Genomic DNA, 26,088 nt, shown 5'->3' on the forward strand with positions numbered 1-26,088 from the left:
GAATGAGATCTGGCGTACAAACTGAAGTTGTAAAGAGTCCAGTAGCACCTTTAAGACTAACACATTTTAGTGCAGCATACGCTTTCAAGAAACGCAACTCTCTCCGTCAGGTGCGCAGAGAGTTTGTCGAAACATACCCTACGTACCCTTCCACGCATCTGACGAAGAAAGCCGTGTTTCTCGAAAGCTTTTTCTATAATAAAATTGGGTTAGTCTTAAAGGCGCTACTGGGCTCCTTCCTATTTTGCAGCAACAGACTAGCATGGCTAACTCCTCTGGATCTATGACAGTGGAAGTCGGTATGCTTGCCTACAGGGATTCTATGGGCGTTTTCGCACTGACCTTAATCGGCAGCGACGTCCCTCTTCACCGCGCAGGATCTGCGCAGATTTCGCACCAATTGCTGCGGAGCACCCAGAAGAGCCGCAAAGTCCCGCGGCTTTTGCGGCGCAAATGTAAACCGCCAAAACCCAGTTTCCATTTGCGCCGCAAAAGCCGCGGGACTTTGCGGCTCTTCCGGGTGCTCCGCAGCAATTGGTGCGAAATCCGCGCAGATCCTGCGCGGTGAAGAGGGACGTCGCTGCCGATTAAGGTCAGTGCGAAAACGCCCTATATCTATAATATAGTGGGTTCTATACATTAATGAGGCGAGGTGGTAGTGAACATAGCTCTTTTATTGAATACAGCATGGTATAGCGCTGCCTACGAAGACTGAGAACTAGGGCCGCAGGGCCCCCTAAATATACACACCCAAATTTCCCACGCTGCCTGTGACTGGACCATTCAAACCAGTCGGGAGCTCTTGACTGGAGCAAAACAGCAGGATTTGGATCCTGTCGCCTATTGTTCCCGAGTCCCCCAAGCTCTGTCGAGGCCCCAGTGAGCCAGGCAAGAACTCCAGCTTATAGATACAATTCTAAGCACATATACACAATATCCATTGATGTTGGTGGGGTGGGTGGGAATGTACCATTTCCCACAGTTACACCAGTTTGGTGTAGTGGTTAAGTGTGTGGACTCTTATCTGGGAGAACCGGGTTTGATTCCCCACTCGGCCACTTACAGCTGCTGGAAAGGTCTTGGGTCAGCCATAGTTATCGCAGGAGTTGTCCTTGAATGGGCAGCTGCTGTGAGAGCCCTCTCAGCCCCACCCACCTCCCAGGGTGTCTGTTGTGGGGGAGAAGATCTAGGAGATTGTAAGCCACTTTGAGTCTCTGATTCAGAGAGAAGGGCGGGGTATAAATCTGCAGTCTTCTTCTTCTTCAAGTTATGTTAGGATATACCCGTGCAGGATTTATGCTAGGGTTCGGTAGGGCTCTATTTGTAGCAGGAACTCCTTTGCATGTTAGGCCACACACCCCTATTGTAGCCAATCCTCCAAGAGCTTACAAAAAAGAGCCCTGTAAGCTCTTGGTGGATCGGCTACATAAGGGGTGTGTGGCCTAATATACAAAGATGCTCCTGCCACAAAAAAGCCCTGGGGTTCGGAGTTGGGATAGGTCAATTCAGCTCTAATCCCAGCATGCCACCTGGCAATCTGCATTTATCATAAAGCTGGGACAACTGATAAGATCAACACAAATGGGAAATGACAAATACCTGTACTATTGTACACTCTTTTTAAGGTTTATTGCAGGGGTACGCAATGTGGTGCCCACCAACACCTTTCCTTAGGGTTGGAATTCTAGCAGGAGCTCCTTTGCATATTAGGCCACACCCCCTGATGTAGCCAATTCTCCAAGCGCTTAAAAAGGTAAAGGCAGTCCCCTGGGCAAGCACCAGTCATTTTCGACTCTGGGATGACATTGCTTTCACAACGTTTTCACGGCAGACTTTTTTACGGGGTGGTTTGCCATTGCCTTCCCCAGTCATCTACGCTCCCCACCCCCCAACAAGCTGGGTACTCATTTTACCGACCTCGGAAGGATGGAAGGCTGAGTCAACCTGAGCCGGCTACCTGAAACCAGCTTCCGCTGGGATCAAACTCAGGTTGTGTGCAGAGGGCTCCAACTGCAGTTCTGCAGCTTTACCACTCTGCACCATGGGGCTGTTTTTTGTAAGCTCTTGGAGGATTGGCTACATCAGGGGTGTGTGGCCTAATATGCAAAGGAGCTGCTGCCTTTCCTGGCATTTTGTGGCTAGATCTGACTCCCACGGCAGCCATTTTGTGGCTGTGCCTACCACACTGTGTCAGAATTCCAAAACTGCCCACAGGCTCAAAACGTTTAAGACTTCTGGTTAAATGCTAAAGCACTGAGCAAGTGACCCAGCAGGCTCCAGTTTTGCCTTGGACTTTTTGGCTCCAAAAACATAAAACGCAATATTAGAACTTAAATCCAATGGGAAGTTGAGAGCAAAACACGTTGAATTGCCCACTGAAGCTAGGCAACACATGACCACCATGCAATCCTTAAGGACACTTTCCTGAGAGTAGTTCCTATTGAATAAAATGGGAGTTACTTCTAAGTACACCTGCTTAGGCTTTTCCCCACCGTCTAGTAGTTTTTAGTTGAGTCTGTGTCTATACTGAATATGCGTAGCTTCGGGAAAAAAAACTCATATCCACGTGCTGCTAAAATAATGTTGTTGATTCCTACACTCCATGACGTATGTGCCCTTCTCTGAGACCGTTCGATGTCGCATCGTGGCTTAATTCTGTCGCTGTGAGCTGGAGCTTTCCAAGATGCCCCCACAGATTTCAGAAAGTTGTACCTGTTAACTTCATTTATCCTAGAGACTTAGTGTTGTTTTCTTCGGCAGCTTCCAGATATTATAACCGCAGCATGTGTATCTATGCAAACCTAATAGGGAACCGTTACAATAAGTATTCCACAACGAGACTGCAAAATGGATCGCGCCCATTAGGGTTTAGATGGGCAGACTGCATTTGGTTTGAAAAACAGGGTATTGATTTACACCAAGACGTTATTCTACCACTAAAATGTACTGTTACCCACCTTCGGTTTGGTCTACGTGTGCCGTAGAACGTGGTAAAAGAATTCTCATGTAGCTGTACCCCATCAGACCATAAGTGGGGAGAGACGCATTTCTAACATTCCTACATGTTCAACCTTCCTGAAACGTAAAAATGTGCACATGAGGAGGAAGGAATGTCGTTTCGCCTTTTGCATGCTGTGCTACTTTTCCAATTACAGGGAGTTATTAAGAACCGTAAACAACGTAACCCCTTGCCTGAAGCCATCCATTCCATCCTACCACGCCTGCACCCCAAATCACGTAAGAAGTGGAGAAAGAGCGGCAATAGGCTTCTCCGGGGTTAATGAGGGCTGCTGGGGGCATGGCAATGCTCCTGGTGGCTGGCTGGCTGGCTTCCGGTCTCCTAATCCAGGGATTGTTATGCAGCTGCACCTACTATTCAATGGACAAGTTAGGTGGGGAGGAAGAGAGGGAGGAACCCTCAGAAAGATTCAGGAGTTCCACTCCATGGGTTTTTTGAGGCAAATTGTAAAAAAGGTAGACTCTGCGACAGAGTCTTCCTTGGAGTCTTCCAAGTACTGACCCAGCTTAGCTTCCAAGGTCTAACAAGATCAGACGAATCTGCTGCAATAAAACTCAATAATGACCTTGGCCAAGAGAGCAAGTGCTAAAATCTGCCAGCATAGTGCAGGGTGTATTTCAAGAATCTTGGAAAGAGGCAGCTACTGTGTCCCTATGACAGTCTCATACCATTAAGGGTAGCCATACCATACATAATAGATTCAAATAATGGCCTAATAGATTCAAATAAAAATACACAGAATATAAAAATGTAAACATTGGAGATAAAATCAAAATGAAACCGAGCTTACAGATGCATTCAAACATGGTCAGAATTAAATTTAAGGATGTCAGCCAGAAATTTTGCCACAGCCTCACTAACCACCACCTCAGTATCACTCAATAAATAATAACAGGGTGGCAGAATAGACAAATCTGGGGAAAAAGAGAGCTTGCCAAATAAATTTTCACGGAGGTTATGGTAAAAAGAACAATCAAGCAATGTATGCTGGATTGAGTCAGGGGTATTCGCTCCACAGGAGCAAAGTCTGTCGGCTAAAGGGACTCGCTGATATCTCCCATGTAAAACTTTGGAGGGAAACGCATTTAGTCTAGCCAACATAAATGCCCTGCGATGACTTGGGATGGTTAAGTCTGATAGATAATTGGGCATTTTGCCACAGAAAGCATAGAGACCTAAGGAAGCTGGAGAGCAAATATAAGGGTCTGTTGGCCGTAATTTCGTTTCCTCCAATTCCCACAATCTCAATTTAATACATCTGAAGATATATGACTCATCAGAGTCAGGGTAGCCAAATATGCTGCCTGAACCATCGGTTGTGGTTCCACCCAGGCTTCCCCCTCCCCCTTTTTAGCAGGAACGCATAGGAATGCAGTTGCGGCTAGCTTGGCATCAGGGGCTGTGGCCTAATATGCAAATGAGTTCCTGCTGGGCCACATATTAGGCCACCCCCCCTGGTGCCAAGCCAACCAGAACTGCATGTGTGAAACAATGGTGATGTCAGGGGGTGTGGCCTAATATGTCAATGAGTTCCTGCTGGGCTTTTCCTACAAAGAAAGCCCTGATTCCACTACAACGATGGTGTATGCTACATACAGTCGAAAGTCAAATCCTTAATCACCAATAAAGCTACCTGGGCTTTTGTCACTGTCTTTGTAGAATCTGCCTCTCTGTAACGTAATAAATTATCATCTCGGCGAGTGGACAGTTGAGGAAAGATGAATTGCCCAGCCCACTTGTAAGGTGTATAATCCAATGTATCTATCACTTTAAGGACTCAATCTTCATGCAATATGCATATTGCACATATATGTGTAATATACAGGGTTTTCTGCGTAGCAGGAACTCCTTTGCATATTAGGCCACACACATCCTGATGTAGCCAATCCTTTGGGAGCAGGCCCTGTAAGCTCTAAGAGGATTGGCTACATCAGGGGTGTGTGGCTAATATGCAAAGGAGCTCCTGCTACAATGCCCTGGTAATATAAGACTGCAGATACATCCCTTGTGGGAGACTGGGAGAGTTTTCTTGAGTCTTGCAATACGTAAATAGAATGAGAGAACCATTTTCCGCAGTGGGAATATATATGAGTCCCTCTTTGCTTCCAGATTCATTCAGGTTAAGCTGCCTTCGTGGAGCTACTGATCTAATGCCAAATGGTACTATATCCCGACTTTTTTATATTGCGTGGGTTAAAGATATCTATCTATCTATATATATATACACACATCAGAAGTTAATATTTTAGTGATATTTTATTTTTATAAAATAGTATAGCTTTAGGGCAAATCTCAAAGGTATTACAGCTTTTGTTCAGTCTGAGCTATTATGTCTGATGCTTCCATGTACACAAAACATTCTGTGAAGACAATATTCAAAGTGATACCTTACGGTGATCTTATGAATTCGAGATACAGTGATTTACAGATCTGTAATCAATAAAATGGGGTATCAAAGGAAATGGTGGATTTTATTTTGAATCAAAAAAAGCTTGTTTTTGCCTGATCTCTTATGACGGGATATAAAAGGATCTCAGCCAGGATGGCAATTATTTCCATATATCTATTCTTACAGGAAATTTTTGGGTGGATACATTTAGTGGAGGAAATACAAAACAAGTTTTCCATCAGTATTTGAAGAGGGGTTGGGTTGAGTGGACAGCTATGGTTCAGAGCCAGTTTGGTGTAGTGGTTAAGTGTGCGGACTCTTACCTGGGAAAACCAGGTTTGATTTCCCATTCCTCCACTTACAGCTGCTGGAATGGCCTTGGGTTAGCCATAGCTATCACAGGAGTTGTCCTTGAAAGGGTAGCTGCTGTGAGAGCCCCACCCACCTCACAGGGTATCTATTGCGTGGGGAGAAGGTATAGAAGATTGTAAGCTGCTCTGGCTCTGATTCAGAGAGAAGGGTGGGGTATAAATCTATAGTCTTCTTCTAATAAGAACATAAGAGAAGCCATGTTGGGTCAGGCCAATGGCCCATCCAGTCCAACACTCTGTGTCACATAGGAACATAAGAGAAGCCATGTTGGATCAGGCCAATGGCCCATCCAGTCCAACACTCTATGTCACATAAGAACATAAGAGAAGCCATGTTGGGTCAGGCCAATGGCCCATCCAGTCCAACACTCTGTGTCACATAAGAACATAAGAGAAGCCATGTTGGGTCAGGACAATGGCCCATCCAGTCCAACACTCTGTGTCACATAAGAACATAAGAGAAGCCATGTTGGGTCAGGCCAATGGCCCATCCAGTCCAACACTCTGTGTCACATAAGAACATAAGAGAAGCCATGTTGGGTCAGACCAATGGCCCATCCAGTCCAACACTCTGTGTCACATAAGAACATAAGAGAAGCCATGTTGGGTCAGGCCAATGGCCCATCCAGTCCAACACTCTGTGTCACATAAGAGAAGCCATGTTGGATCAGGCCAATGGCCCATCCAGTCCAACGCTCTGTGTCACACAGTGGCCAAAAAACCAGGGGCCATCATGAGGTGCACCAGTGGGGCCAGGACACTAGAAGCCCTTCCACTGTTCCACTAGAGGGAATGCTTATTAAATTTGCAGATGATACTAAATTGGGACAGGTCGCAAACACAGAAGAAGACAGAAACAGGATACAGGATGACCTTGACAGGCTGGAAAACTGGGCTAAAATCAATAAAATGAATTTTAATAAGGATAAATGTAAAGTTCTGCATTTAGGTAGGAAAAATCCAATGCATGGTTATAGGATGGGGGAGACTTGTTTTAGCAGTAGTATGTGCGAAAAGGATCTAGGGGTCTTAGTGGATCATACGCTGAACATGAGTCAACAGTGTGATGCGGAGGCTAAAAAGGCAAATGCAATTTTGGGCTGTATCAACAGAAGTATAGTGTCCAGATCATGTGATGTGATGGTATCGCTTTACTCTGCTCTAGTAAGACCTCACCTGGAGTATTGTGTTCAGTTTTGGGCACCACATTTTAAGAAGGATACAGACAAGCTGGAATGGGTCCAGAGGAGGGCGACGAGGATGGTGGAGCCGGATATCTGAACCCAGCTTCCGCCGGGATCAAACTCAGGTTGTGAGCAGAGAACTTCGACTGCAGCTTTACCACTCTGCGCCATGGGGCTCTTACCACATCCCAAATCGGCCAAAGACCATTCAGACGCTCGCCCACAAAGTGCCGTATCTCGCGTGGGAGGCGCTTTGGTGCGCTTGGACAGTTGTCATGCACCATACTCGTAGTGCAGTTTGAGTTTCTTTACTTTCTTTGCATTTTTAGTGGCCAAGCGCTCATGCACCTAGGGCAGTTTTTTTTTTTTTTTTAAGAATACTGGTGAGTGCCTAGAGCAGATTGGTGAGTTCACACCGCCAATTCACCTCGCCTGCGTGTTCCCACATTCAGACGCCGGGAGAGGCAGATGGCTTGCGGCAGAAGAATTTGCTACCACTTCCTAAGTGGCTGCTTTCTGAGCTGCCGCTGAGACGTCAGAGGACAGGGTGCGGGATGGGAGGCAGATGTGCATGTCTGGACTTGATTTTTTAATCCGCTAGTGAGCCGTCCCTGTGTTGGTTTGTACTGCCCATCCGGACCCAGCCAGGGAGTCCCTTTAGCTATCATGGCTAAGTGCAGCTGTGAGACTTATCTTCCACACAGGCCTCGGATTCTGCAGGAGCTCAGCTCCTGAACCTTTCTGAGGGTTCTCCCTCCTCTTCCCCACCTACCTTGTGCATTGAATAGTAGGCGCAGCTGCATAACAATCACTGGATTAGGAGAGCGGGCAGCCAGCCAGTCACCAGGGGCTTTGTCACACCCCCAGCAGCCCTCATAAACCCCTAGAGAAGCCCACCCCACCCTTTCTCCACTTCTTATGTGATTTTGGGCAGTGGGAGCCTTGCTGGCCTTTTGAAGGGGGGGGAGGGGTGGCCCAGGAGAGCCCCAGGCAAGCGAAGCCTGCTTGGGCTGGCTGGATCTCTCCTTTCTCGCATCAGGTTGCTTTGGGTGGGTGGGGGGGGGAGCATCATATGCTAATGAGTTATGCTAATGAGCTCCAGAACCTATTTTTCTACAAAACGACCCCTGCTTCCACAAATTTGTCTAATCCCCTTTCCAAGAAAATAGCCAACAAACCCACCAAAATACAACTATTACTATTGCTGTATCTTGTAACAGCGAAGTCCACAAGTTGTCCATCCGGAATCTACTACCATCCATTTCGATAACCCTCACCTTCTTGCAGTAGGAAGGGGGGTGGGGGTGGGAATGTTATCCCGATCCACTTCCTCCACCCCATCCATCGTTTTATAAATTTCCATCCTTCCCCACATCAATCATTTTTCTAAATAAAAGAGTTTCGAACGCTTTAGCTTCTTGTCACAGGGGCAAAACCGCAGCCCCTTGATTTTGGGGGGCTGCAATTTTTCGGCACCTCCGTTCTGTTCTAGAGAACTGGAGGAGGGTGTTAAGCAAAACTGCATATGTTATTTAAAAACTGCAGCATCGTAATTTTATATGCCAGCATAGTAACGCTGGCGGTTTTACTCTCAGACAGTATTTTTAGCATAAAGTGGAATGACAGTCCCCATTTCTTGTCTCCTACACAGTAACATTTTCATCAAGGGAGATTTGACTCTCAAAAACTCTACCCCCCCCCCCCCAATTTTGTTCCTTCCTAAGGTGCTACTGGACTTGAATCTAAACCCGATTCCCCACTAGCCTTACCCCGCTCTCCCTTTCCTCTTTTCCGCGGGGCTTCGGTGGGATTTCACACTATCTGCCCCGGGGCTGCAACTCACTCTGCTTCTTTTGCACGGCAAACAAGATCCTCTAAAAACCGGTTTCTGTTTGCCGTGCGAAAAAGGCAAAGCGAGTCGCAGCCCCGGGGCAGATAGTGGGAAATCCAACGGAAGCCTCATGGAGAAGAAGAGCATGAAAGCGGCATAAGGCTAGCGGCGAATCGGTCTAATAGTTTTCACTGTAAGCTGCCTCAAACAGTCTAAAGAGGCAGCTCAGAAATATCTTAAATAATATTGGTTTTTTATAAGGAGGAGGAGGAGAAGAAGACCACCAGACCTAGCAGCAGTTGGAAGACTGACAAGATTTTATTCCATTTCCACCCCCTCCCACAGAGCTGTTGGTCCACAGTAGCCCCTTGCAGGGGTGGCCGACGGTAGCTCTCCAGATGTTTTTTGCCTACAGCTCCCATCAGCCCCAACCATTGGCCATGCTGGCTGGGACTGATGGGAGTTGTAGGCAAAAAAACATCTTGAGAGCTACTGTTGGCCACTCGTGCCTTAGAGAGCAACCAAAGTTTCCTTTTGTCGAAGGGAATTTTGAACTCTGGAAAAATTATATCCTGAAACTTTTGTCGGTCTTGAGGGAAAAACTGTCCATTAGAAGATGAAGATTGAAGATATTGGATTTATATCCCGCTCTCCACTCCGAAGAGTCTCAGAGCGGCTCACAATCTCCTTTACCTTCCTCCCCCACAACAGTCACTCTGTGAGGTGGGTGGGGCTGGAGAGGGCTCTCACAGCAGCTGCCCTTTCAAGGACAACCTCTGCCAGAGCTATGGCTGACCCAAGGCCATTCCAGCAGGTGCAAGTGGAGGAGTGGGGAATCAAACCTGGTTCTCCCAGATAAGAGTCCGCACACTTAACCACTACACCAAACCAGCTCTCCGGTATGACCAATGCAATTTTATAGCACCAACCTCTCGTTGGGACCCAAGTGTTCCACCATCAGTCTCGAAGGGAACAAGGTTTGAGCCCAGAGACACCTTTAAGACCAACAAAGCTTCTGGGTAGAAGCTTTCGGGTGCATAGATCTATGCAGGGCTTTTTTTGGTAGAAAAAGCCAAGCAGGGGATCATTTGCATATTGGGCCACACCCCCTGACACTAAGCCAGTCGGAACTGCGTTCTGTGCGTTCCTACTGGGGAAAAAAATCCATGTCTATGTATCTGAAGGAGTGTGTGTGCACACAAAAGCTTATACACAGAATTAAAAGAAAAAAAAGTTTGAGTCCTGTGGCATCTTTAAGCTTTCGTGTGACGCACACAACACGGCAACCCCCAACTGATTCTAGATAGATAGATAGATAGATAGATAGATAGATAGATAGATAGATAGATAGATAGATAGATAGATAGATAGATAGATAGATAGATCGCATTTATATCCCGCCCTCCCCGCCGAAGCAGGCTCAGGGCGGCTAACAACATTAAATATCCACAGTAAAACCATAAAACACTAAAAACAATTACAGTAAGCAATTAAAATTAACAACTGCACTTTAAATATGGAACGATTTGTAAACAGTTTTGGTGCTAAGTTCCATACCATGATGTTAAACAGCTTTGTACTTTAGTTGAAGGCCATTCGAAAAAGTGTTGTTTTACAAGCCTTGCGGAATTGGGCAAGGTCCCGCAAGGACAGACACAGAGACAGACAAGGAAGGTGCGTGGGTGGGTGGGTGTATGGACGGACGGACAGACAAGACAGACGGATGGACGGATGATAGTCAGACAGAGGAATGACATACATAAAAATAAAACCAGCTTAACCAGCCCGGCGGCGCCTGTGCATTTCTCGCTTGCCCTCGGCCAGCAGCAGCGCGGCTTTTCCTTTGCCTCCCTGCCAGGAGCGTCATGGGCTGCCCTTTGTGGCCTCACAAGGCCTTCCGGGCTTCGCCATAGCGACGGCGGGCGACGCTCCAGACACCAAAGCCGGCAAAGGCGGGACTCCGGCGGCGGGCTGCTTTCTCCCCGGCCCGGGCGAGGCCTGGCCCTTTCCCGGCTGGGGAGGGAGGGAGGGGAGCCATGCCGAAGAACGCGCTGGTGACGCTGCGCTACGGGCCCTACAGGAGCTGCGGGGTGGTGGAGCACCGGACCTTCCGCCTGCAGGGCTTGCAAGGTGCGCCCCGCCTCGCTTCCCCCCGGGTTCTCCTTTCTAGCAGCTCTGCAAACAAGTCCCTCGGGATGCTCTGCGGCTCGCTGTCCTCCCGCGGCGCAAATGGAGTGCCTTAAGTAGGGTTGCCAAGTCTGATTCAAGAAATATCTGGGGACTTTGGGGGTGGAGCCAGGGGACTTTGGGAGTGGAGCCAGGGGACTTTGGGGGTGGAGCCACGAGCAAGGGGGTGGAACAAAAAGCATCATTGAACTCCGGAGGGAGTTCTGGCCATCACATTTCAAGGGACCGCACCCCTTTTCAATGCCTTCCCTCCATTGGAAAGAATGAAGGATAGGGGCACCTTCTTTTGGGGCGCATGGAATTGGATCCCCTGGTCCGATCCTTTTGAAACGTGGAGGGTGTTTTGAGGAGAGGTATCAGATGCTATGCTGCAAATGTGGTGCCTCTACCTAAAACAAAAACAGCCCCCCCCCCAGAGCCCCACATACCCATGGATCAATTCTCCATTATTCCCCATGGGAATCGATCTCCATAGGCAACAATGGTGTTCCCAGCAGACATTTTCCTCTCCCCCCCCTGCTTTCTGATGACCCTGAAGTGGGGGGGGGCCTCCAACCCAGGGAATCCCCTGCCCCCACCTGGGGACTGGCAGCCCTAGCCTTAAGTATTAGCATAGCCATCCTCCAGGTAGCGGGAAGGAGAGCAGCAGCTCTCTCTCCTTTATTGAGGACTTCGGCTGCTCTCTTAGCACAAGCCATGTTGGTCTGAAGCAGAAGAACAAAGTAAAAGTCCAGTGGTACCTTTAAGACCAACAAAAGACACCTTGAATAAAACTTCGACGGTCTTAAAGGTGCCACCGGACTCGAACTCTGTTGTGTTGCCCTTGCAGGTCTTATGTTGTAGGTCTAGGGTTGCCAATCCCCAGGTGGGGGCAGGGGATCCCCTGATTTGGAGACCCTCCCCCCGCTTCCGGGTCGTCAGAAAGCGGCGGGAGGGGAGGGAAATGTCTGCTGGGAACTCTATCATTCCCTATGGAGATTTATTCCCATAGAAAATCATGGAGAATTGATCCGCGAGTATCTGGGGCTCTGGGGGGGCTGCTTTTTGGGGTAGAGGCACCAAATTTTCAGTATAGCATCTAGTGCCTCTCCCCAAATTACCCCCCAAGTTTCAAAAAGATTGGACCAGGGGGTCCAATTCTATGAGCCCCCAAAGAAGGTGCCCCTATCCATTATTACCTATGGAAGGAAGGAATTGAAAAGGTGTGCCGTCCCTTTAAATGTGATGGCCAGAACTCCCTTTGGAGTTCAGTTATGCTTGTCACAGCCTTGATCTTGGCTCCACCCCGATGTCTCCTGGCTCCACCCCCAAAGTCCCCAGATATTTCTTGAATTGGACTTGGCAACCCTATGTAGGTCTCACATTCAAATTATATTATTTAGGTCAGGGGTGTCCAAACTGCAGCTCGGGAGCCACATGTGTCTCTTTCACACATACGGTGTGAATCTTAAAACCTCCATCGCCCACCAGTGGCTTGGCAGAGGCATTTAAAGTTAAAGTTGCGTTCTTTCTACTTCTCTCTCCCTACCTCTCTGCCTTCCTTCCGGCTCTTAAACATCAGACGTTTATTCTATGTGGCTCTTACATTGAGCAAGTTTGGCCACCCCGTTGTAGAAACCACGTCATTTGGAGCCGGGCTTTTTTTTTTTTTTTTAGCAGGAACTCCTTTGCATATTAGGCCACACCCAGGGTCATTTTGTAGAAAAATAGGTGGCAGAGCTCATTAGCATAACTCATTAGCATAGGCCACCCACCAGCCAAAAGCAACCCGATGCAAGAAAGGAGAGCACTGGGCGAGCAAGGCCTGCTTGGGCTGGCTAGAGATCCAGCCAGGCCAAGCAGGCCTCACTTGTCTGGGGCTCTCCTGGGCCACCCTCCCCCAGTCAAAAGGCCAGCAAGCTATCTGCCGCCCAAAATCACATAAGAAGTGGAGAAAGGGTGGCGTGGGCTTCTCCAGGGGTTAATGAGGGCTGCTGGGGGCATGGCAAAGCCCCTGGTGGCTGGCTGGCTGGCTGCCCGCTCTCCTAATCCAGGGGTTGTCATGCAGCTGCACCTACTATTCAATGGACAAGGAAGGTGGGGAGGAAGAGGGGGAACCCTCAGAAAGGTTCAGGAGCTGTGCTCCTGTGAGCTCCTGCTGAATCTGAGGCCTGGGCCACACTCCCCTGATGTAGCCAATCCTCCTGGAGCTTACAGGGCTCTTAGTACAGGGCCTACTGCAAGCTCCAGGAGGATAGGCTACATCAGGGGTGTGTGGCCTAATATGCAAAGGAGTTCCTGCTACAAAAAAAGCCCTGGCTCTGGAGCATAATTACACAGAGATTTGGAATGTAAATTCTATATTGTGTTTTTTATAATGTGCTTTTATATTGCAACGGCCAATGGCCACGTACAATAAACCATTCACTTCACTTCACAGATACACAGCAATGCGGTAGTATAGGAGACCGTCCCTTTCCTTTTACCAGTGCAACGTTCTGACGTGTTGCATTACAGTGCAGGCCAATTGACTTGTGTCCAAAAGCCCTCAATGATCTAATTTTGCACATTTGAAAAACAGCTTGAACGTCTTATGTAAAGGGCACTTTAAGGAAGCCCTGGGAGCAGGAAGAGACCCAACCTTTGATGGGCCAGCTATAAGTTATTTATGGCATGAAGACGCACAACAAAGCTAACCTCGTGGTATCTTTTTGACTGCACCGTGTGCTTCTCATTGCACCTAACAAAGTTAGCTTCAGTTGTAGATTCCTTTTTTTCTTTTTTAAAACACTCAAAGCCCGACATGTACTCATTTCTTTATGATTCCTGCTCCCCCCCCACCAAAAAAACGCACAAAAACTTGATTTATTATACAACAATACTCAGCATCTCTCTTAGCAGGAATAGGACCCGCTGGGAAATACACCAGCCAAGCCACACAAGACTCAGTCGGGGGTTGTGACATTTGAATTTGTACCTTTGCTGGGTGAGTAGCGATGCCTTTAGGGCAAGCTTTCAGTTTCCCAGGGGCAAAAGCTCTTTTAACTCTGTGTTCTAGTCGAAGCATAGACACCTTCAAGAGGGGTTTAGATAAAAATATGGAGCAGAGGACCATCAGTGGCTATTAGCCACAGTGTGTGTGTATATATAAAAAATTTTGCCACTGTGTGACACAGAGTGTTGGACTGGATGGGCCATTGGCCTGATCCAACATGGCTTCTCTTATGTTCTTAACATCCCAGGCCTCAGTTCTTTCACTCGGGAGATCCCCGGATCTCAAAGCCATCTCTCTTACCTGATGGCACTAAGGTTCTGCCAAAGCTTTTCAGCTGATCCTAAGTAAGATCATTGGAAACGGCAGAGAAAAAAAGGTAAAGGTAGTCCCCTGGGCAAGCACCAGTTGTTTCGGACTCTGGGGTGACGTCGCATCACGATGTTTTCACAGCAGACTTTTTAACGGGGTGGTTTGCCATTGCCTTCCCCAGTCATCTACACTTTCACCCCAGCAAGCTGAGGACTCATTTGACCGACCTCGGAAGGATGGAAGGCTGAGTCGGCCTCGAGCCGGCTACCTGAACCCAGCTTCCGCCGGGATCGAACTCAGGTTGTGAGCAGAGATTAGGACTGCAGTCCTGCAGCTTACCACTTTGTGCCACGGGGCTCTCAGCCCTGAAAAACAGCTTGTCTTTCATGAAGCATGATCCGTTCCCTCCCTGCAATGGGCACAGGCCTCATTTTGGGCAGGAGCTCACAGGAGTGGAGCTCCAGAACCTCTAAATTTTATTGTATTCTTTCTTAGCATACACACACACCCCTCCAAAAATACTTGCTTCTGAGCTCCATTGTTCAAACCCCGTGAGAATTTTGCTGAAATCTTAAGGTTTGACAAACTTTCTAATATTTTTCCCTACAAAAAATGGGGAAAATAACCCAAACATATAAAGCAGACTGATGGAAATCTTCATCATGCCACTGTGGCTACAGAGGAGAAAATAATTTTAAAAGTACAATGGGACTGGAAGCAGTGTTCCCTCTAAACTGAGTTAGTGTGAGCTAGCTCACAGATTTTTAGCCTCCAGCTCACACATTTTTGTGTTACCCCTGGTTTAGTAGCACCTTAAAGACTACCAAAATTTGTAGCAGGATATGAGCATTTATGAGTTTGTAAAGTACTGGGGTCGACGCAGTAAGAGACCAGAGTCGGAGAGTGATTTCAGCAAGCTTTACTTCAGGAACACCAACACAGACTGAGCTCTATTCAAACCTCCCGCTCCTTTATACAATTCTTGCCCCCTTCTGATTGGACCTTAGCTATGTACATGGATTGGCTATTTACAGAGGCCTAAGGGCCTATCAGGGTACAGTATGAGCCTAGATGTTGATTGGCTACTTATGTTTCAATCCTTCCCCTGATTGGGCACGCTTAGGCCTTCTCTGGAACCCTGGTGTGGAGTACAAGCTTGGCTTGTTCAGCTTCCCTCCAAAAGTAACAGTTCCCTCCAAAAGTAACAGTTCTCCATTTGAACCTAGGACACAACAGAGTCATTGCTCAGTTTTTCAGCTAGAATGCGAGTCCTTCTGTCCTTATAATTGCAGAGTAGATGCCAAAAGACAATAGCAGGTATGATATGCTGAGGGTTAGCAGATGTGAAGAAATCAGCACTGGTAATGTAACAGGAAGCCTAGGTCTCGATTCAGTCCAGAAGGATGTATTGTCTTGAGCTTCATTATCTGTTGCAGTTCATCAGTCTGGCTTTCTAATCTCCCTTTGAAATTCCTTTGTAAGGCTGAATTCGGCTTCCACAGAGTAATGCCAGCTGATGGGGCAGTGGGTGTTTTGAGAGCCACACAATATGTGTGAGAGCCACACGTGTCTCCCGAGCTGCAGTTTGGCCATCCCTGATCTATAATAATACAATCTGTGACAGTCAAGGTTGCCAGCTATGAGTTGAGAAATTCCTGGAGATTTGGGGGGTGGGGCCTGGGAAAGGTGGTGTTTGGAGATGGGAGGGGCCTCCACAGGATGTAATGCTGTAAAGTCCAGACTCTAAGGCAGCCATTTCTCCAGGGGAACCAATCTGTGCAATTGTAATCCTTAGAGATCTCCAGGGCCCACCTGGAGGTTGGCAAAACATATGGTCCTTTCATCTCCCCAAGTCACCACTTGGTGCTTTCAGTTATCAAGCGATGACCATGTATGTGTGCATGGTCAAAAGTTTTCCGGTAAATTATTCCTATTGGCACAATAGGATTGCCAGGTCCAATTCAAGAAATATCTGGGGACTTTGGGGGTGGGGCCAGGAGACATTGGGGGTGGAGCCAGGAGCAAGGTTGTGACAAGCATAATTGAACTCCAAAGGGGAGTTTTGGCCATCAAATTTAAAGGGACCGCACACCTTTTAAATGCCTTCCCTCCATTGGAAATAATGAAGGATAGGGGCGCCTTCTTTGAGGGATCATAGAATGGGAGGGATCCTCTATCCCAGACTGGAGATTGACAACCCTATGGCACAAAAAGTACTGTAGCTTTTTCTCTCTTGAGTTTTTGTTCTCTCATTACGCTTAGAAAGGGAATGGGAAGATCTTACACAAATAGCACAGGAGGATGGCACCACCCTCTGTGCACATTTTGCAAATATGATTTAAGGCCCCTGATTGCAGCTGTCCATTAAACCTCTTCAGGAAGGCCTGGAAAGCAGCTGATGAAGCCCCTTCCAAACTGTGAAGAGCACGAGAGAGGCCAGCTTCATTAACAGGGCCTTCTTCCTGCGGAATGTTCTCTAAGCAAGCAAATTAAAATCGAGCAATTGCATTTGTTCACAGTCGGGGGCAGAGACTTGCGAAACTTGTTGAACAGTAAAACAGACATGTGCAACCATTTCAGAGCAGGGAGTCGAACTGTTCAAAACTTTGGTTTTGAGTTCTGCTTCCAGCCCTCTTTTCTAACTCTCAGGTTTAGTTCCAAGTCCGCCACTAAACCTGCAAACGTTAAGCAACCTTTCTTAGGGCTAAACGCCATTTAAATTAAAACAGGACCTCTTTTCAAATAGATCTGTTTAGGATTCCAGCTGCCTAACAGACAGTTGACTTCAAGATCTAGAAGGATATAATTCTGTTTGGGATTATGTTGGTAGTGGAAAATGCCATTAAGTAACAGCCAATTTATGGCAACCTCATAGGGATTGAAACCCAGCAGCCCCCCCACACACACACAAATGTGCGGCCCGAAGGCCAGATCAGGCCCCCAGAGGGCTCCTATCAGGTCCGTGAGCAACTCACTGTCCTCTGCTTCCTTCTCTCTCTCTTGCTTCCTTCTGCATCACAGCTTGCTTTGCCTGGCTTGCTCAATAAAGCTACAGAACAAAACCTATATTTTCTCCTTTGGGTGACCAGTACATGAAGCAACTTACGTACAAAAGCTCGCAATGCTCAGCCATTTCATGGGACCTGAGTCTTAGGCTCAAAGCATTGACCATGAGATTTCTGTAATCAATGTCAGTAAATCAAAAGCAGGCTTGCAACTTACAGACACCTAAACAGCATACTCAAGATTGCTACAGCACAGACGTCTCCAGATTTTGATGCAGTAATTCAGCGCAAGAGGTGTCAGTTATCAGAAACTGTGAAATGAACAAAATATTGCTGGAGTGCTAATCTTTTAAGCATATTTTAAGGGTTTTTAAAACAAATCTTTCATTGTGTTTGTCTGTGTCCTTTATAAAGTTTATATATTTCTACTACCTGGCATTACATTTTATGACACACATGGCCCAGCCCAACAAGGTCTCATTTATATCAGATCTAGCCCTCATAACAAATGAGTTTGACACCCCTGCGTAGGGTTTTCAAGGCAAGACTTGTTTTTACACTGACAGTTTGTGACTCTATCACTGCATTGGAAACTCACCTTTTACATTACCTAACATTCTCACAACTGTTTTGCATCATTGCTGCCCAAAGCATCTACATTTGTTTCGGTGAGATGAGTTCTGGCGCTGCTGCTGCAACGTTTTTCTTGAAACTAGTTTTGATCCGGTCATTTCTCTACAGGCGTTTCAAACTTGTAGAAGTTTTCATGCGTTTTAAAAGACTCCTCCAAAAGCCACAAGATGCAGCAATTTGCATGAGAACTGACAGCACTTGAAATTTGTACATATCATTGCTTGCCTCATCTTGTAATTTAAATTTGTATTGTTTTTGCAGTGTTGACACGATTTCCAAGCAATCGTATACATTTAACTAAGCACTGGTATTCCGTCTGCCCTATGATCAGAGACCCCCTCCCCCAAACTGAAACGCTTTCAGCAGGACATATAGAAGTTTGGCTATGTAAAATGAGCAGAGCAAATCCACCAATGTAAAAGGGAAATAATTAAAGCGGAACGGTGGCAGGCGGTTTGAAGACTCTAAAACTCTGGATCAAACTGAATGTAAAAACACCCATTAAGAGAGGTGGTTTGCCATTGCAAGCTTTTGTGTAGCAGTCCCGGACTTCCTTGGTGGTCTCCCATCCAAGTACTATAACCCTCCTTTGTTTCCGAGATCTGAGGAGATCAGGCTAGCCCGGGTCATCCGAATCAGGGCATTTAGGAACCATGTTTCATCTTTAGAAAGTGTCCCAGGAATTGGTTCAGATGCACTTAATGAAGAATAATACATGTTTGCTTGCAACTCTGCTATGGGCAGGAAAAGGAGCTCAGTTTGAGAGGGAAGGAGATCACATTCAGAAGAAGACGACTGCAGATTTATACCCCGCCCTTCTCTCTATAGCGGAGACTCAGAGCAGCTTACAATCTCCTATGTCTTCTACCCCCACAACAGACACCCTGTGAGGTGGGTGGGGCTGAGAGGGCTCTCACAGCAGCTGTCTTTTCAAGGACAACTCCTGCAATAGTTATGGCTAAACCCAGGCCATTCCAGCAGGTGCAAGTGGAGGAGTGGGGGAATCAAACCCGGTTCTTCCAGATAAGAGTCCGCACATATAACCACCACACCAAACTGGCTCTCTAAGAAGAAGATATTGGATTTATACCCCACAGTTCAGTCTGAATCAGAGTCTCAGAGCAGCTCACAATCTCCTTTATCTTCCTCCCCCACAACAGACACCTTGTGAGGTGGGTGGGGCTGAGAGAGCTCTCACAGCAGCTGCCCTTTCAAGGATAACTTCTGCCAGAGCTATGGCTGACCCAAGGCCATTCCAGCAGCTGCAAGTGGAGGAGTGGTGAATCAAACCGGGTTCTCCCAGATAAGAATCCGCGCAGTTAACCATTACACCAAACTGGCTTTAACCTGATTAGTTTATTAATCTGCTTGTTACTTTGCCTGAAGCCTTGCTGGTTGATTGAGCCTCAGTTTCTCCCTATGGCTACGGTAAGAGGAGAATAATTGCATATTGCCCAGTTGATTTTTTTTTTAAATTGTAATTTCCTGGTCTAATTACTTTCTTGAACTTTATGCATTATCGGCATAAGGTAACAGTTCATTTTCTTCTCTAGGCCTTAGTTTGTGCTAACATTAATACTTTGCCTGTATTGCATGTAATAACGGGGAGGGGGGGATCTTGCCTCTGCACCATAAGCTGTCAAATCTTTAAAAACATGCAATCACTTATTTTTAGGAGGAAAGTTTCCTTTCTAATAGTTAGGATTGCCAATTCCCAGTTGGAGGCAGGGGATTTCCCAGGTTTGGAGGCCCTCCCCGCTCTTCAGGGTCATCAAAAAGTAGGAGGGGGAAAGGAAATGTCTGCTGGGCACTCCATTATTCCCTCTGGAGACCAATTCCCATAGGGTATAATGGAGAATAGATCCGTGGGTATCTGGGGCTCTGGGGGTGGGGGCTGGGTTTTTTGGGCAAAGGCACCAAATTTGCAGCATAGTATTCAATGCCTGTCCTCAAAACACCCTCCAAGTTTCAAAAAGATTGGACCAGGGGGTCAAATTCTATGACCCCTGGAAGAAGGAAGGAGGCTTTAAAAGGCATGCAGTTCCTTTAAACCTGCATCCAAGAGTTTCCAGGTGCTTCCCAAGATTTGGTAACTCCAAGAATTACAGCTTATCTCCAGACAATAGAAGAAGATGATGACGATACTGGATTTATATCCCGCCCTGTACTCTCAATCTCGGGGTCTCAGAGCGGTCACAATCTCCTTTACCTTCCTCCCCCACAACAGACACCCTGTGAGGTGGGTGGGGCTAAGAGAGCTCTTACGGCAGCTGCCCTTTCAAGGACAACCTCTGCCAGAGCTCTGCCTGACCCAAGGCCATTCCAGCAGGTGCAAGTGGAGGAGTGGGGAATCAAACCCAGTGCTCCAAGATAAGAGTCCACACACTTAACCACTGCACCAAACTGGCTCTCAGCAGATCAGTTTCCCTGAAGAAAATGGCTGCTTTGAAAGATGGACTTTATGGCATGATGCCTCAGTTAGGATCTTCCCCTACCCTTTTCACCCTGAATTCTCCATTCCCCAATGTAGAATTGGCAACCTTAGACGAAAATTAAAGTGTAGGTAATTCTGGAGGGTGGAAACCTGCTCATCGAACCAAAACCACCACCAGTCGCCCAAGTCTATCTCAGTAAACTATTGGACAGCATTAAAAGAACTACGTACTAGAAGATTTAGTTGTGTCGCTTGTTATTTACTATTACTCGTTATTTACTATTCAGGCCTGTCGAGAGTTTCAAAACTGAGTACTCTTTCTTGCCCACTCCTTTTCCGTAGCTGTGTTGGAAGAAGATGGGCACCAGGTCATTCTTGAAGAAATACCAGATTGGAATGATGTACAGCTCATCGTGAACGGAGAGACCGTCTTTCAGTGTAACATCAATGACCTGGATTTTGGTAAGCGCAAGATAGAGAGCCATGGGAATTAACATAACCAGAGTCTGTGTTCAGAAAATGGCTGAATCTGTAACAAATCAGACAGAAGAGAAGTAGAGATGGATCCTACCAGTTTTTCCCAGGTTGCAAGGAGAGGGGGGGGGGGAATCTCTCCTCACACCTCCTCCTCACTGCAGCCTGCATCACAATGCCATCTGGTCCCCACAGGTCCCACGATCCTAGAGGCAGCCTTTTCAGGAGTAAAAAGGGACTCTTCCTCCCTCTTGCACCAGCAGGACGAAGCTGGTAGGATTCATCCTGTAGACTTTTCCAGTGTCTATTAATGGGATCGATCGCTGAAGAAAATGGCTGCTTTGGAGGGTGGACATTATGGCATGATGCCTCAGTTAGGATCTTCCCCTACCCTTTTCACCCTGAATTCTCCACTTCCCAACCTAGAATTGGCAATCTTAGATGAAAACTAAAGTGTAGCCAATCCTGGAGGGTGGAAACCTGCTATTAATAGGAAAGCCAGTTTGGTGAAGTGGTTAAGTGTGCAGACTCTTATCTGGGAGAACCGGGTTTGATTCCCTCCTCCTCCACTCGCAGCTGCTGGAATGGCCTTGGGTCGGCCATAGCTCTCGCAGGAGTTGTCCTTGAAAGGGCAGCTGCTGTGAGAGCCCTCTCAGCCCCACCCACCTCACATGGTGTCTGTTGTGGGGGAATATCCAAGTAGGCAGCCATGTTGGTCTGAAGCAGTAGAACAAAATAGAAGTCGACTGCACCTTTAAGACCAGCTTAGTTTTATTCAGAATGTAAGCTTTCGTGTGCTCTTAAGCACACTTCATCAGACGAGGAATCCGGCACAGTGACAGAGCCATACATAGCTGGTAGGCAGTGGCCCAGAATGCAAAATGGTACAGATTTAAGTACCAATGACAGAATAATAAAATTATCTGGTAGCCAGTGGTTTAGAATGTAAAATGGTACAAATATAAAATGTAAATGTAAAATGGTCATTGGATCTTATATTTGTACCATTTTACATTCTAAACCACTGCCTACCAGATAATTTTACTATTCTGTCACTGGATCTTAAATCTGTACCATTTTGCATTCTGGGCCACTGCCTACCAGCTATGTACGGCTCTGCTCATTGTGCTGGATTCCTCATTTGATGAAGTGTGTTTAAAAGCACACGAAAGCTGACGTTCTGAATAAAACTAAGTTGGTCTTAAAGGTGCAATTGACTCTTATTTTGTTGTGGGGGAAGAAGATATAGGAGATTGTAAGCCGCTCTGAGACTCTGATTCAGAGTGAAGGGCGGAATATAAATCTGCAGTCTTCTTCTTCCCCCATCCTACCACTTCATTAAGTATATTTTGAAGCCTTGTTCCATTGGAGGAAAAGCCACTTAAGTTGGAAGAAGACTTCGTAGGCTGGCGGTAGGCAATCTGAAGGTTGGTTGGATCTGTTGGAGTGAGCAACTCAGAGTACTTGGACATTGGGGGGCGCTACATTATTCTAACAGTGTATAGGGGTTATTTCTGTGGATGGGATACCTCTTTTTATCTTAAGCCTGGAGCTGCCCCCTAACCCCTCTTCTCTCTCTCCCCACCGCCCTTGCCCTCTCACTCTCTCTACATGGCCTTTCATGGAGACCCATGTCTCCGCAGGTCTCTCCTGTAGAAACAATGCCCTCACAATCCCACATGCATGATGCTGGATTAGCCAGCCCTCTGTGATAGGGAAAGTACTCTTTAGATTAGGCCAGGGGTGTCCAAACTTGTTAAAGCAAGAGCTACATAGAATAAATGTCATGTTTGAGAGTCATAAATTATGAATGTCAGATGTTTGAGGGAAGGAAGGAAGGAAGGAAGGAAGGAAGGAAGGAAGGAAGGAAGGAAGGAAGGAAGGAAGGAAGGAAGGAAGGAAGGAAGGGAGGGAGGGAGGGAGGGAGGGAGGGAGGGAGAAGGGAAGGTAGGAGGGAGGGAGGGAGGCAGGGAGAATGGAAGGGAGGGAAGGAAGGAGGAAAGAGAGAGAGGGAGGGAGAATGAAAGGGAGGGAGGGAGGGAGAATGGGAGGAAGGAAGGAGGGAAGGAAGGAAGGAAGGAAGGAAGGCAGGAAGGAAGGAAGGAAGGAAGATGGAGCAAGGAGGGAGAGGTGAAATTAAAGCAACTTTAAATGCATTCTCCAAGCTGCTGGCTGGCTTGGAGAAGTGATTAAAAGAGAGAAATGCCTTCTCCAAGCCAGCTGACTGGGCAAGGGGGGTGGGGTGGAGAGCCACACAATGTGTGTGAAAGAGCCACATGTAGCTCCCTTGCTACAGTTTGGCCACACCAGGATTAGGCTTTTTTCCCTTCCTTTTGACTGCAACCTGAATGGCTGGTTACAGATGAGCGGTAAAAGCTACCCCAGGGATGGCTGGAGAATGGCTCTAAAAAGCATGTCCTCCCGTCCTGCCCTCACCCCATTCCGACCTGCAGTCCTGCCAGCTCAAAAAGGTACCACTACCAAAGTGGTACCAAAATGCTGAGGTGCCTCCACGGTGATTAGTGATGTTGTATGGACCACCGCAAGGAAGAATTGTATAATAGTAGGCGATACCTAGATTTTGCAAAATATAAATAGCTGGGTTGATCTTGGGTCAGGCAGATGGGAGAAAGAAAAGATTCCCCGTTTTTCATTGAAACTAACCATGTTACTATCATGTGGGGGGGGAGGGGAGAAAACGTTGGAAATGTTATGTGTCCATCTGTGTCTCTCTCAGGTGGTGATGGCAAACTGGACCCGCTTTGTGAAGAAGCTAGGAAGGCAGTGTTAAATGCCTATTAAGTAAGAGGCATCTTTTTTCTTATATTGATATGCTCAACTAATAATGTAACTTTTTTTTTTGGTCCTATTTCTCCGTCACATTTCTTTGGTCCTATTTCTCCAATTGGTCTGTGTGCAGTCAGACACTGTGTATTATGCTTAGTAAATAAGGACTCTCCCCACTGTTGAATGTTGTTATCTGGTCCTCCTTCATCCCCTCAAAAGATGGCAAAAATATATATAGAATAGACAAAATAGCTGACAGCCAAGATAGATGTTGGGGGACTGGTGGTTGTTTTCAATGGGCAGGTTTCCTCCCTCCAAAATTCCTCCTAGATAGCAGACAATTCAGGGTGGCTTTGTAGCCCCTAAGACACACAGAAAAACCAATTATGCTTGGATGGGTTAACGGCAAAAGGAAACGGAGCCACCAAAGAACACGATGGCTGGACACCAAAAAAGTCAACACCATGGAACAACTCAAACTGCACAAGATCAGAAAACATGGAGAGAGCTGGCTGATAGAATCACCAAGAGTTGGACACGACTGAATGGTTAACAGCAACAACAAGACACGCAGTATGAGTGTTCCAGAACTTGTCCAAGCAATGCATGCAGTCAACATGAGGTATGTCACCACAGCATTCAGGTATCATCCCACCTCTGTCTGACCATGATGGGCATGAACGTAGCTTATTGTTATGCTGACACACCCACTTCTTTCCGCTCCCTTTTCCTGGGCTGGGAGTCCTTCACTCATGCTCTCTAATTTGCTCTGATGTCCAAATGTAGGTGTCTAGGCAAACTTGGGCTTCTTTTGTCTGTATCCCCTTGTTGCCAGGAGGAAACTAACCCTGCATTTGAAACTAACCCTGCATCATGGCAAATATTAGTTTGGAGGAAGGCTTCCTGAAGGCCTCCCAAATGAGGAAAGTTTCAGTTATGCTTTACGCATGGAGGGAAGGAGAGATTTCACAACAGACTAGTCATGCTCATGTCTGTCCTAAACAGAAGCTTGTTGTGATGGCTGAATGTTGCTATTGAGTACTGATTCGTTTATTTTATTTTAAACATTTCTGTGTCTCTTTTCCACCCAGCTAAGATTCCCCAGGTTGGCAAACAATCAAAAAACAAGCTTTTGAAATACATACTGCAAAAAGCAATAATTAAAGCACAGACACAGTGAAAACATATCCAGGGCTTTTTTTTGTAGCAGAACTCCTTTGCATATTAGGCCACACACCCCTGATGTAGCCAATCCTATAAGAGCTTACAGGGCTCTTAGTGCAGGGCCTACTGTAAGCTCCAGAAGGGCTACATCAGAGGTATGTGGCCTAATATGCAAAGGAGTTCCTGCTGGGGGGTTTTCTGCCAAAAAGGTCCTGAAAACAACACTGAACTACACTGAATTAGACAGAATATTCACCATCGAAAGAAAAGAAAAATAATTTTGTGGATGTTAACTCTCATGGAACATTCTGTGGGAGTTAACAAGCAGATAATGATTTCAAAAGATTTGCTGGAACCAGTTTCAGAACGTCTTGTAGGAGAAATGGGTTCCCTTCTAAAATGTGTATGGGTGTGTGTAAATTATATGTTTTTTCTATACTGCTGGCAATGAAATCTACAGGCAGAAAAAGGCACAGAAGGAATTTGGCCTTTCTAGTTGATACCACCCTAATCTAGACAGCACAGGCTAGCCAAGTCTTGGCAGATCTTGGAAGCTAAGCAAGAAAGTAAGCTGGGAAGTACTTGGATGGGAGACCACCAAGGCTGGCAATAGCAAACCACCTCTATTTGACTCTTGCCTTGAGAGCCAGTTTGGTGTAGTGGTTAAGTGTGCGGACTCTTATCTGGCAGAATCCAGTTTGATTCCCTACTCCTCCACTTGCAGCTGCTGGAATGGCCTTGGGTCAGCCGTAGCTCTCACAGAGCTGTCCTTGAAAGGGCCATTTATGGGAGAGCTCTCTCAGCCCCACCTATTGTGGGGAGGGGTGGTAAAGGAGATTGTGAGCTGCTCTGAGATTCAGAGTATAGCGTGAGGTATAAATTCAATATCATCATCATCTTCTTCACCATGAATTGGCTGTGATCTGATGCCACTGTCTACCACCACCACCATCAGCAGTTGATATTTATGGTTTTATATGCCACCTTTCTGTCCTTCCAAAATATCACTTGGGTGAAGTGCATGTAGCTTACAGAATTTCCCTTTGTTGGCACTGTTAGTCTGGGCCTCTTGATCTGTGAAAAGTGTGGTTATGCTATCCTGAAGCAATCCTATGTTCCCCTGTAGAAGGCCTAAATGTTGGCTTAAGGCGGGTTCCTTTAAAAGTAACAGAAATGTATCACTGCTTATTAAAAGAGGTCTGCCTAACTGGGTGTCAGCCAATTGGGAGAAAAGGGGGGGGAAATTAAGATGTGCCTTTCCCTACAGATGCTGGCCTAGACCTTGTCCATACAAGTGGAAGAAACTTCATACCTGGAAAGTGGCTAA

The 26,088-nt window shown here is 46.7% G+C and overlaps 1 protein-coding gene across 1 annotated transcript; it reads left to right on the forward strand.

The window, feature by feature from the left end:
- The first annotated feature begins 10,700 nt into the window (after positions 1–10,700).
- On the forward strand, positions 10,701–23,673 carry C6H10orf53 (chromosome 6 C10orf53 homolog). The gene is made up of 3 exons (XM_060240795.1): positions 10,701–10,924; positions 20,679–20,798; positions 23,548–23,673. Exons 1-3 carry the CDS (start codon positions 10,831–10,833, stop codon positions 23,610–23,612), a joined length of 279 nt encoding a protein of 92 aa, XP_060096778.1. The 5' UTR covers positions 10,701–10,830; the 3' UTR covers positions 23,613–23,673.
- The last annotated feature ends 2,415 nt before the right edge of the window (positions 23,674–26,088 follow it).

The sequence above is a fragment of the Heteronotia binoei genome, chromosome 6, assembly GCF_032191835.1.
Source record: "Heteronotia binoei isolate CCM8104 ecotype False Entrance Well chromosome 6, APGP_CSIRO_Hbin_v1, whole genome shotgun sequence".
Taxonomy (NCBI): Eukaryota; Metazoa; Chordata; class Lepidosauria; order Squamata; family Gekkonidae; genus Heteronotia; species Heteronotia binoei.

Excerpts from the sequence above, each read along its gene's own strand:
- C6H10orf53 (XM_060240795.1), top strand. The coding sequence starts at position 10,831 with ATGCCGAAGAACGCGCTGGTGACGCTGCGCTACGGGCCCTACAGGAGC. Across the intron at positions 10,925-20,678 it reads CCGCCTGCAGGGCTTGCAAG|CTGTGTTGGAAGAAGATGGG; the intron begins GTGCGCCCCGCC and ends CCTTTTCCGTAG. Across the intron at positions 20,799-23,547 it reads CATCAATGACCTGGATTTTG|GTGGTGATGGCAAACTGGAC; the intron begins GTAAGCGCAAGA and ends TGTCTCTCTCAG.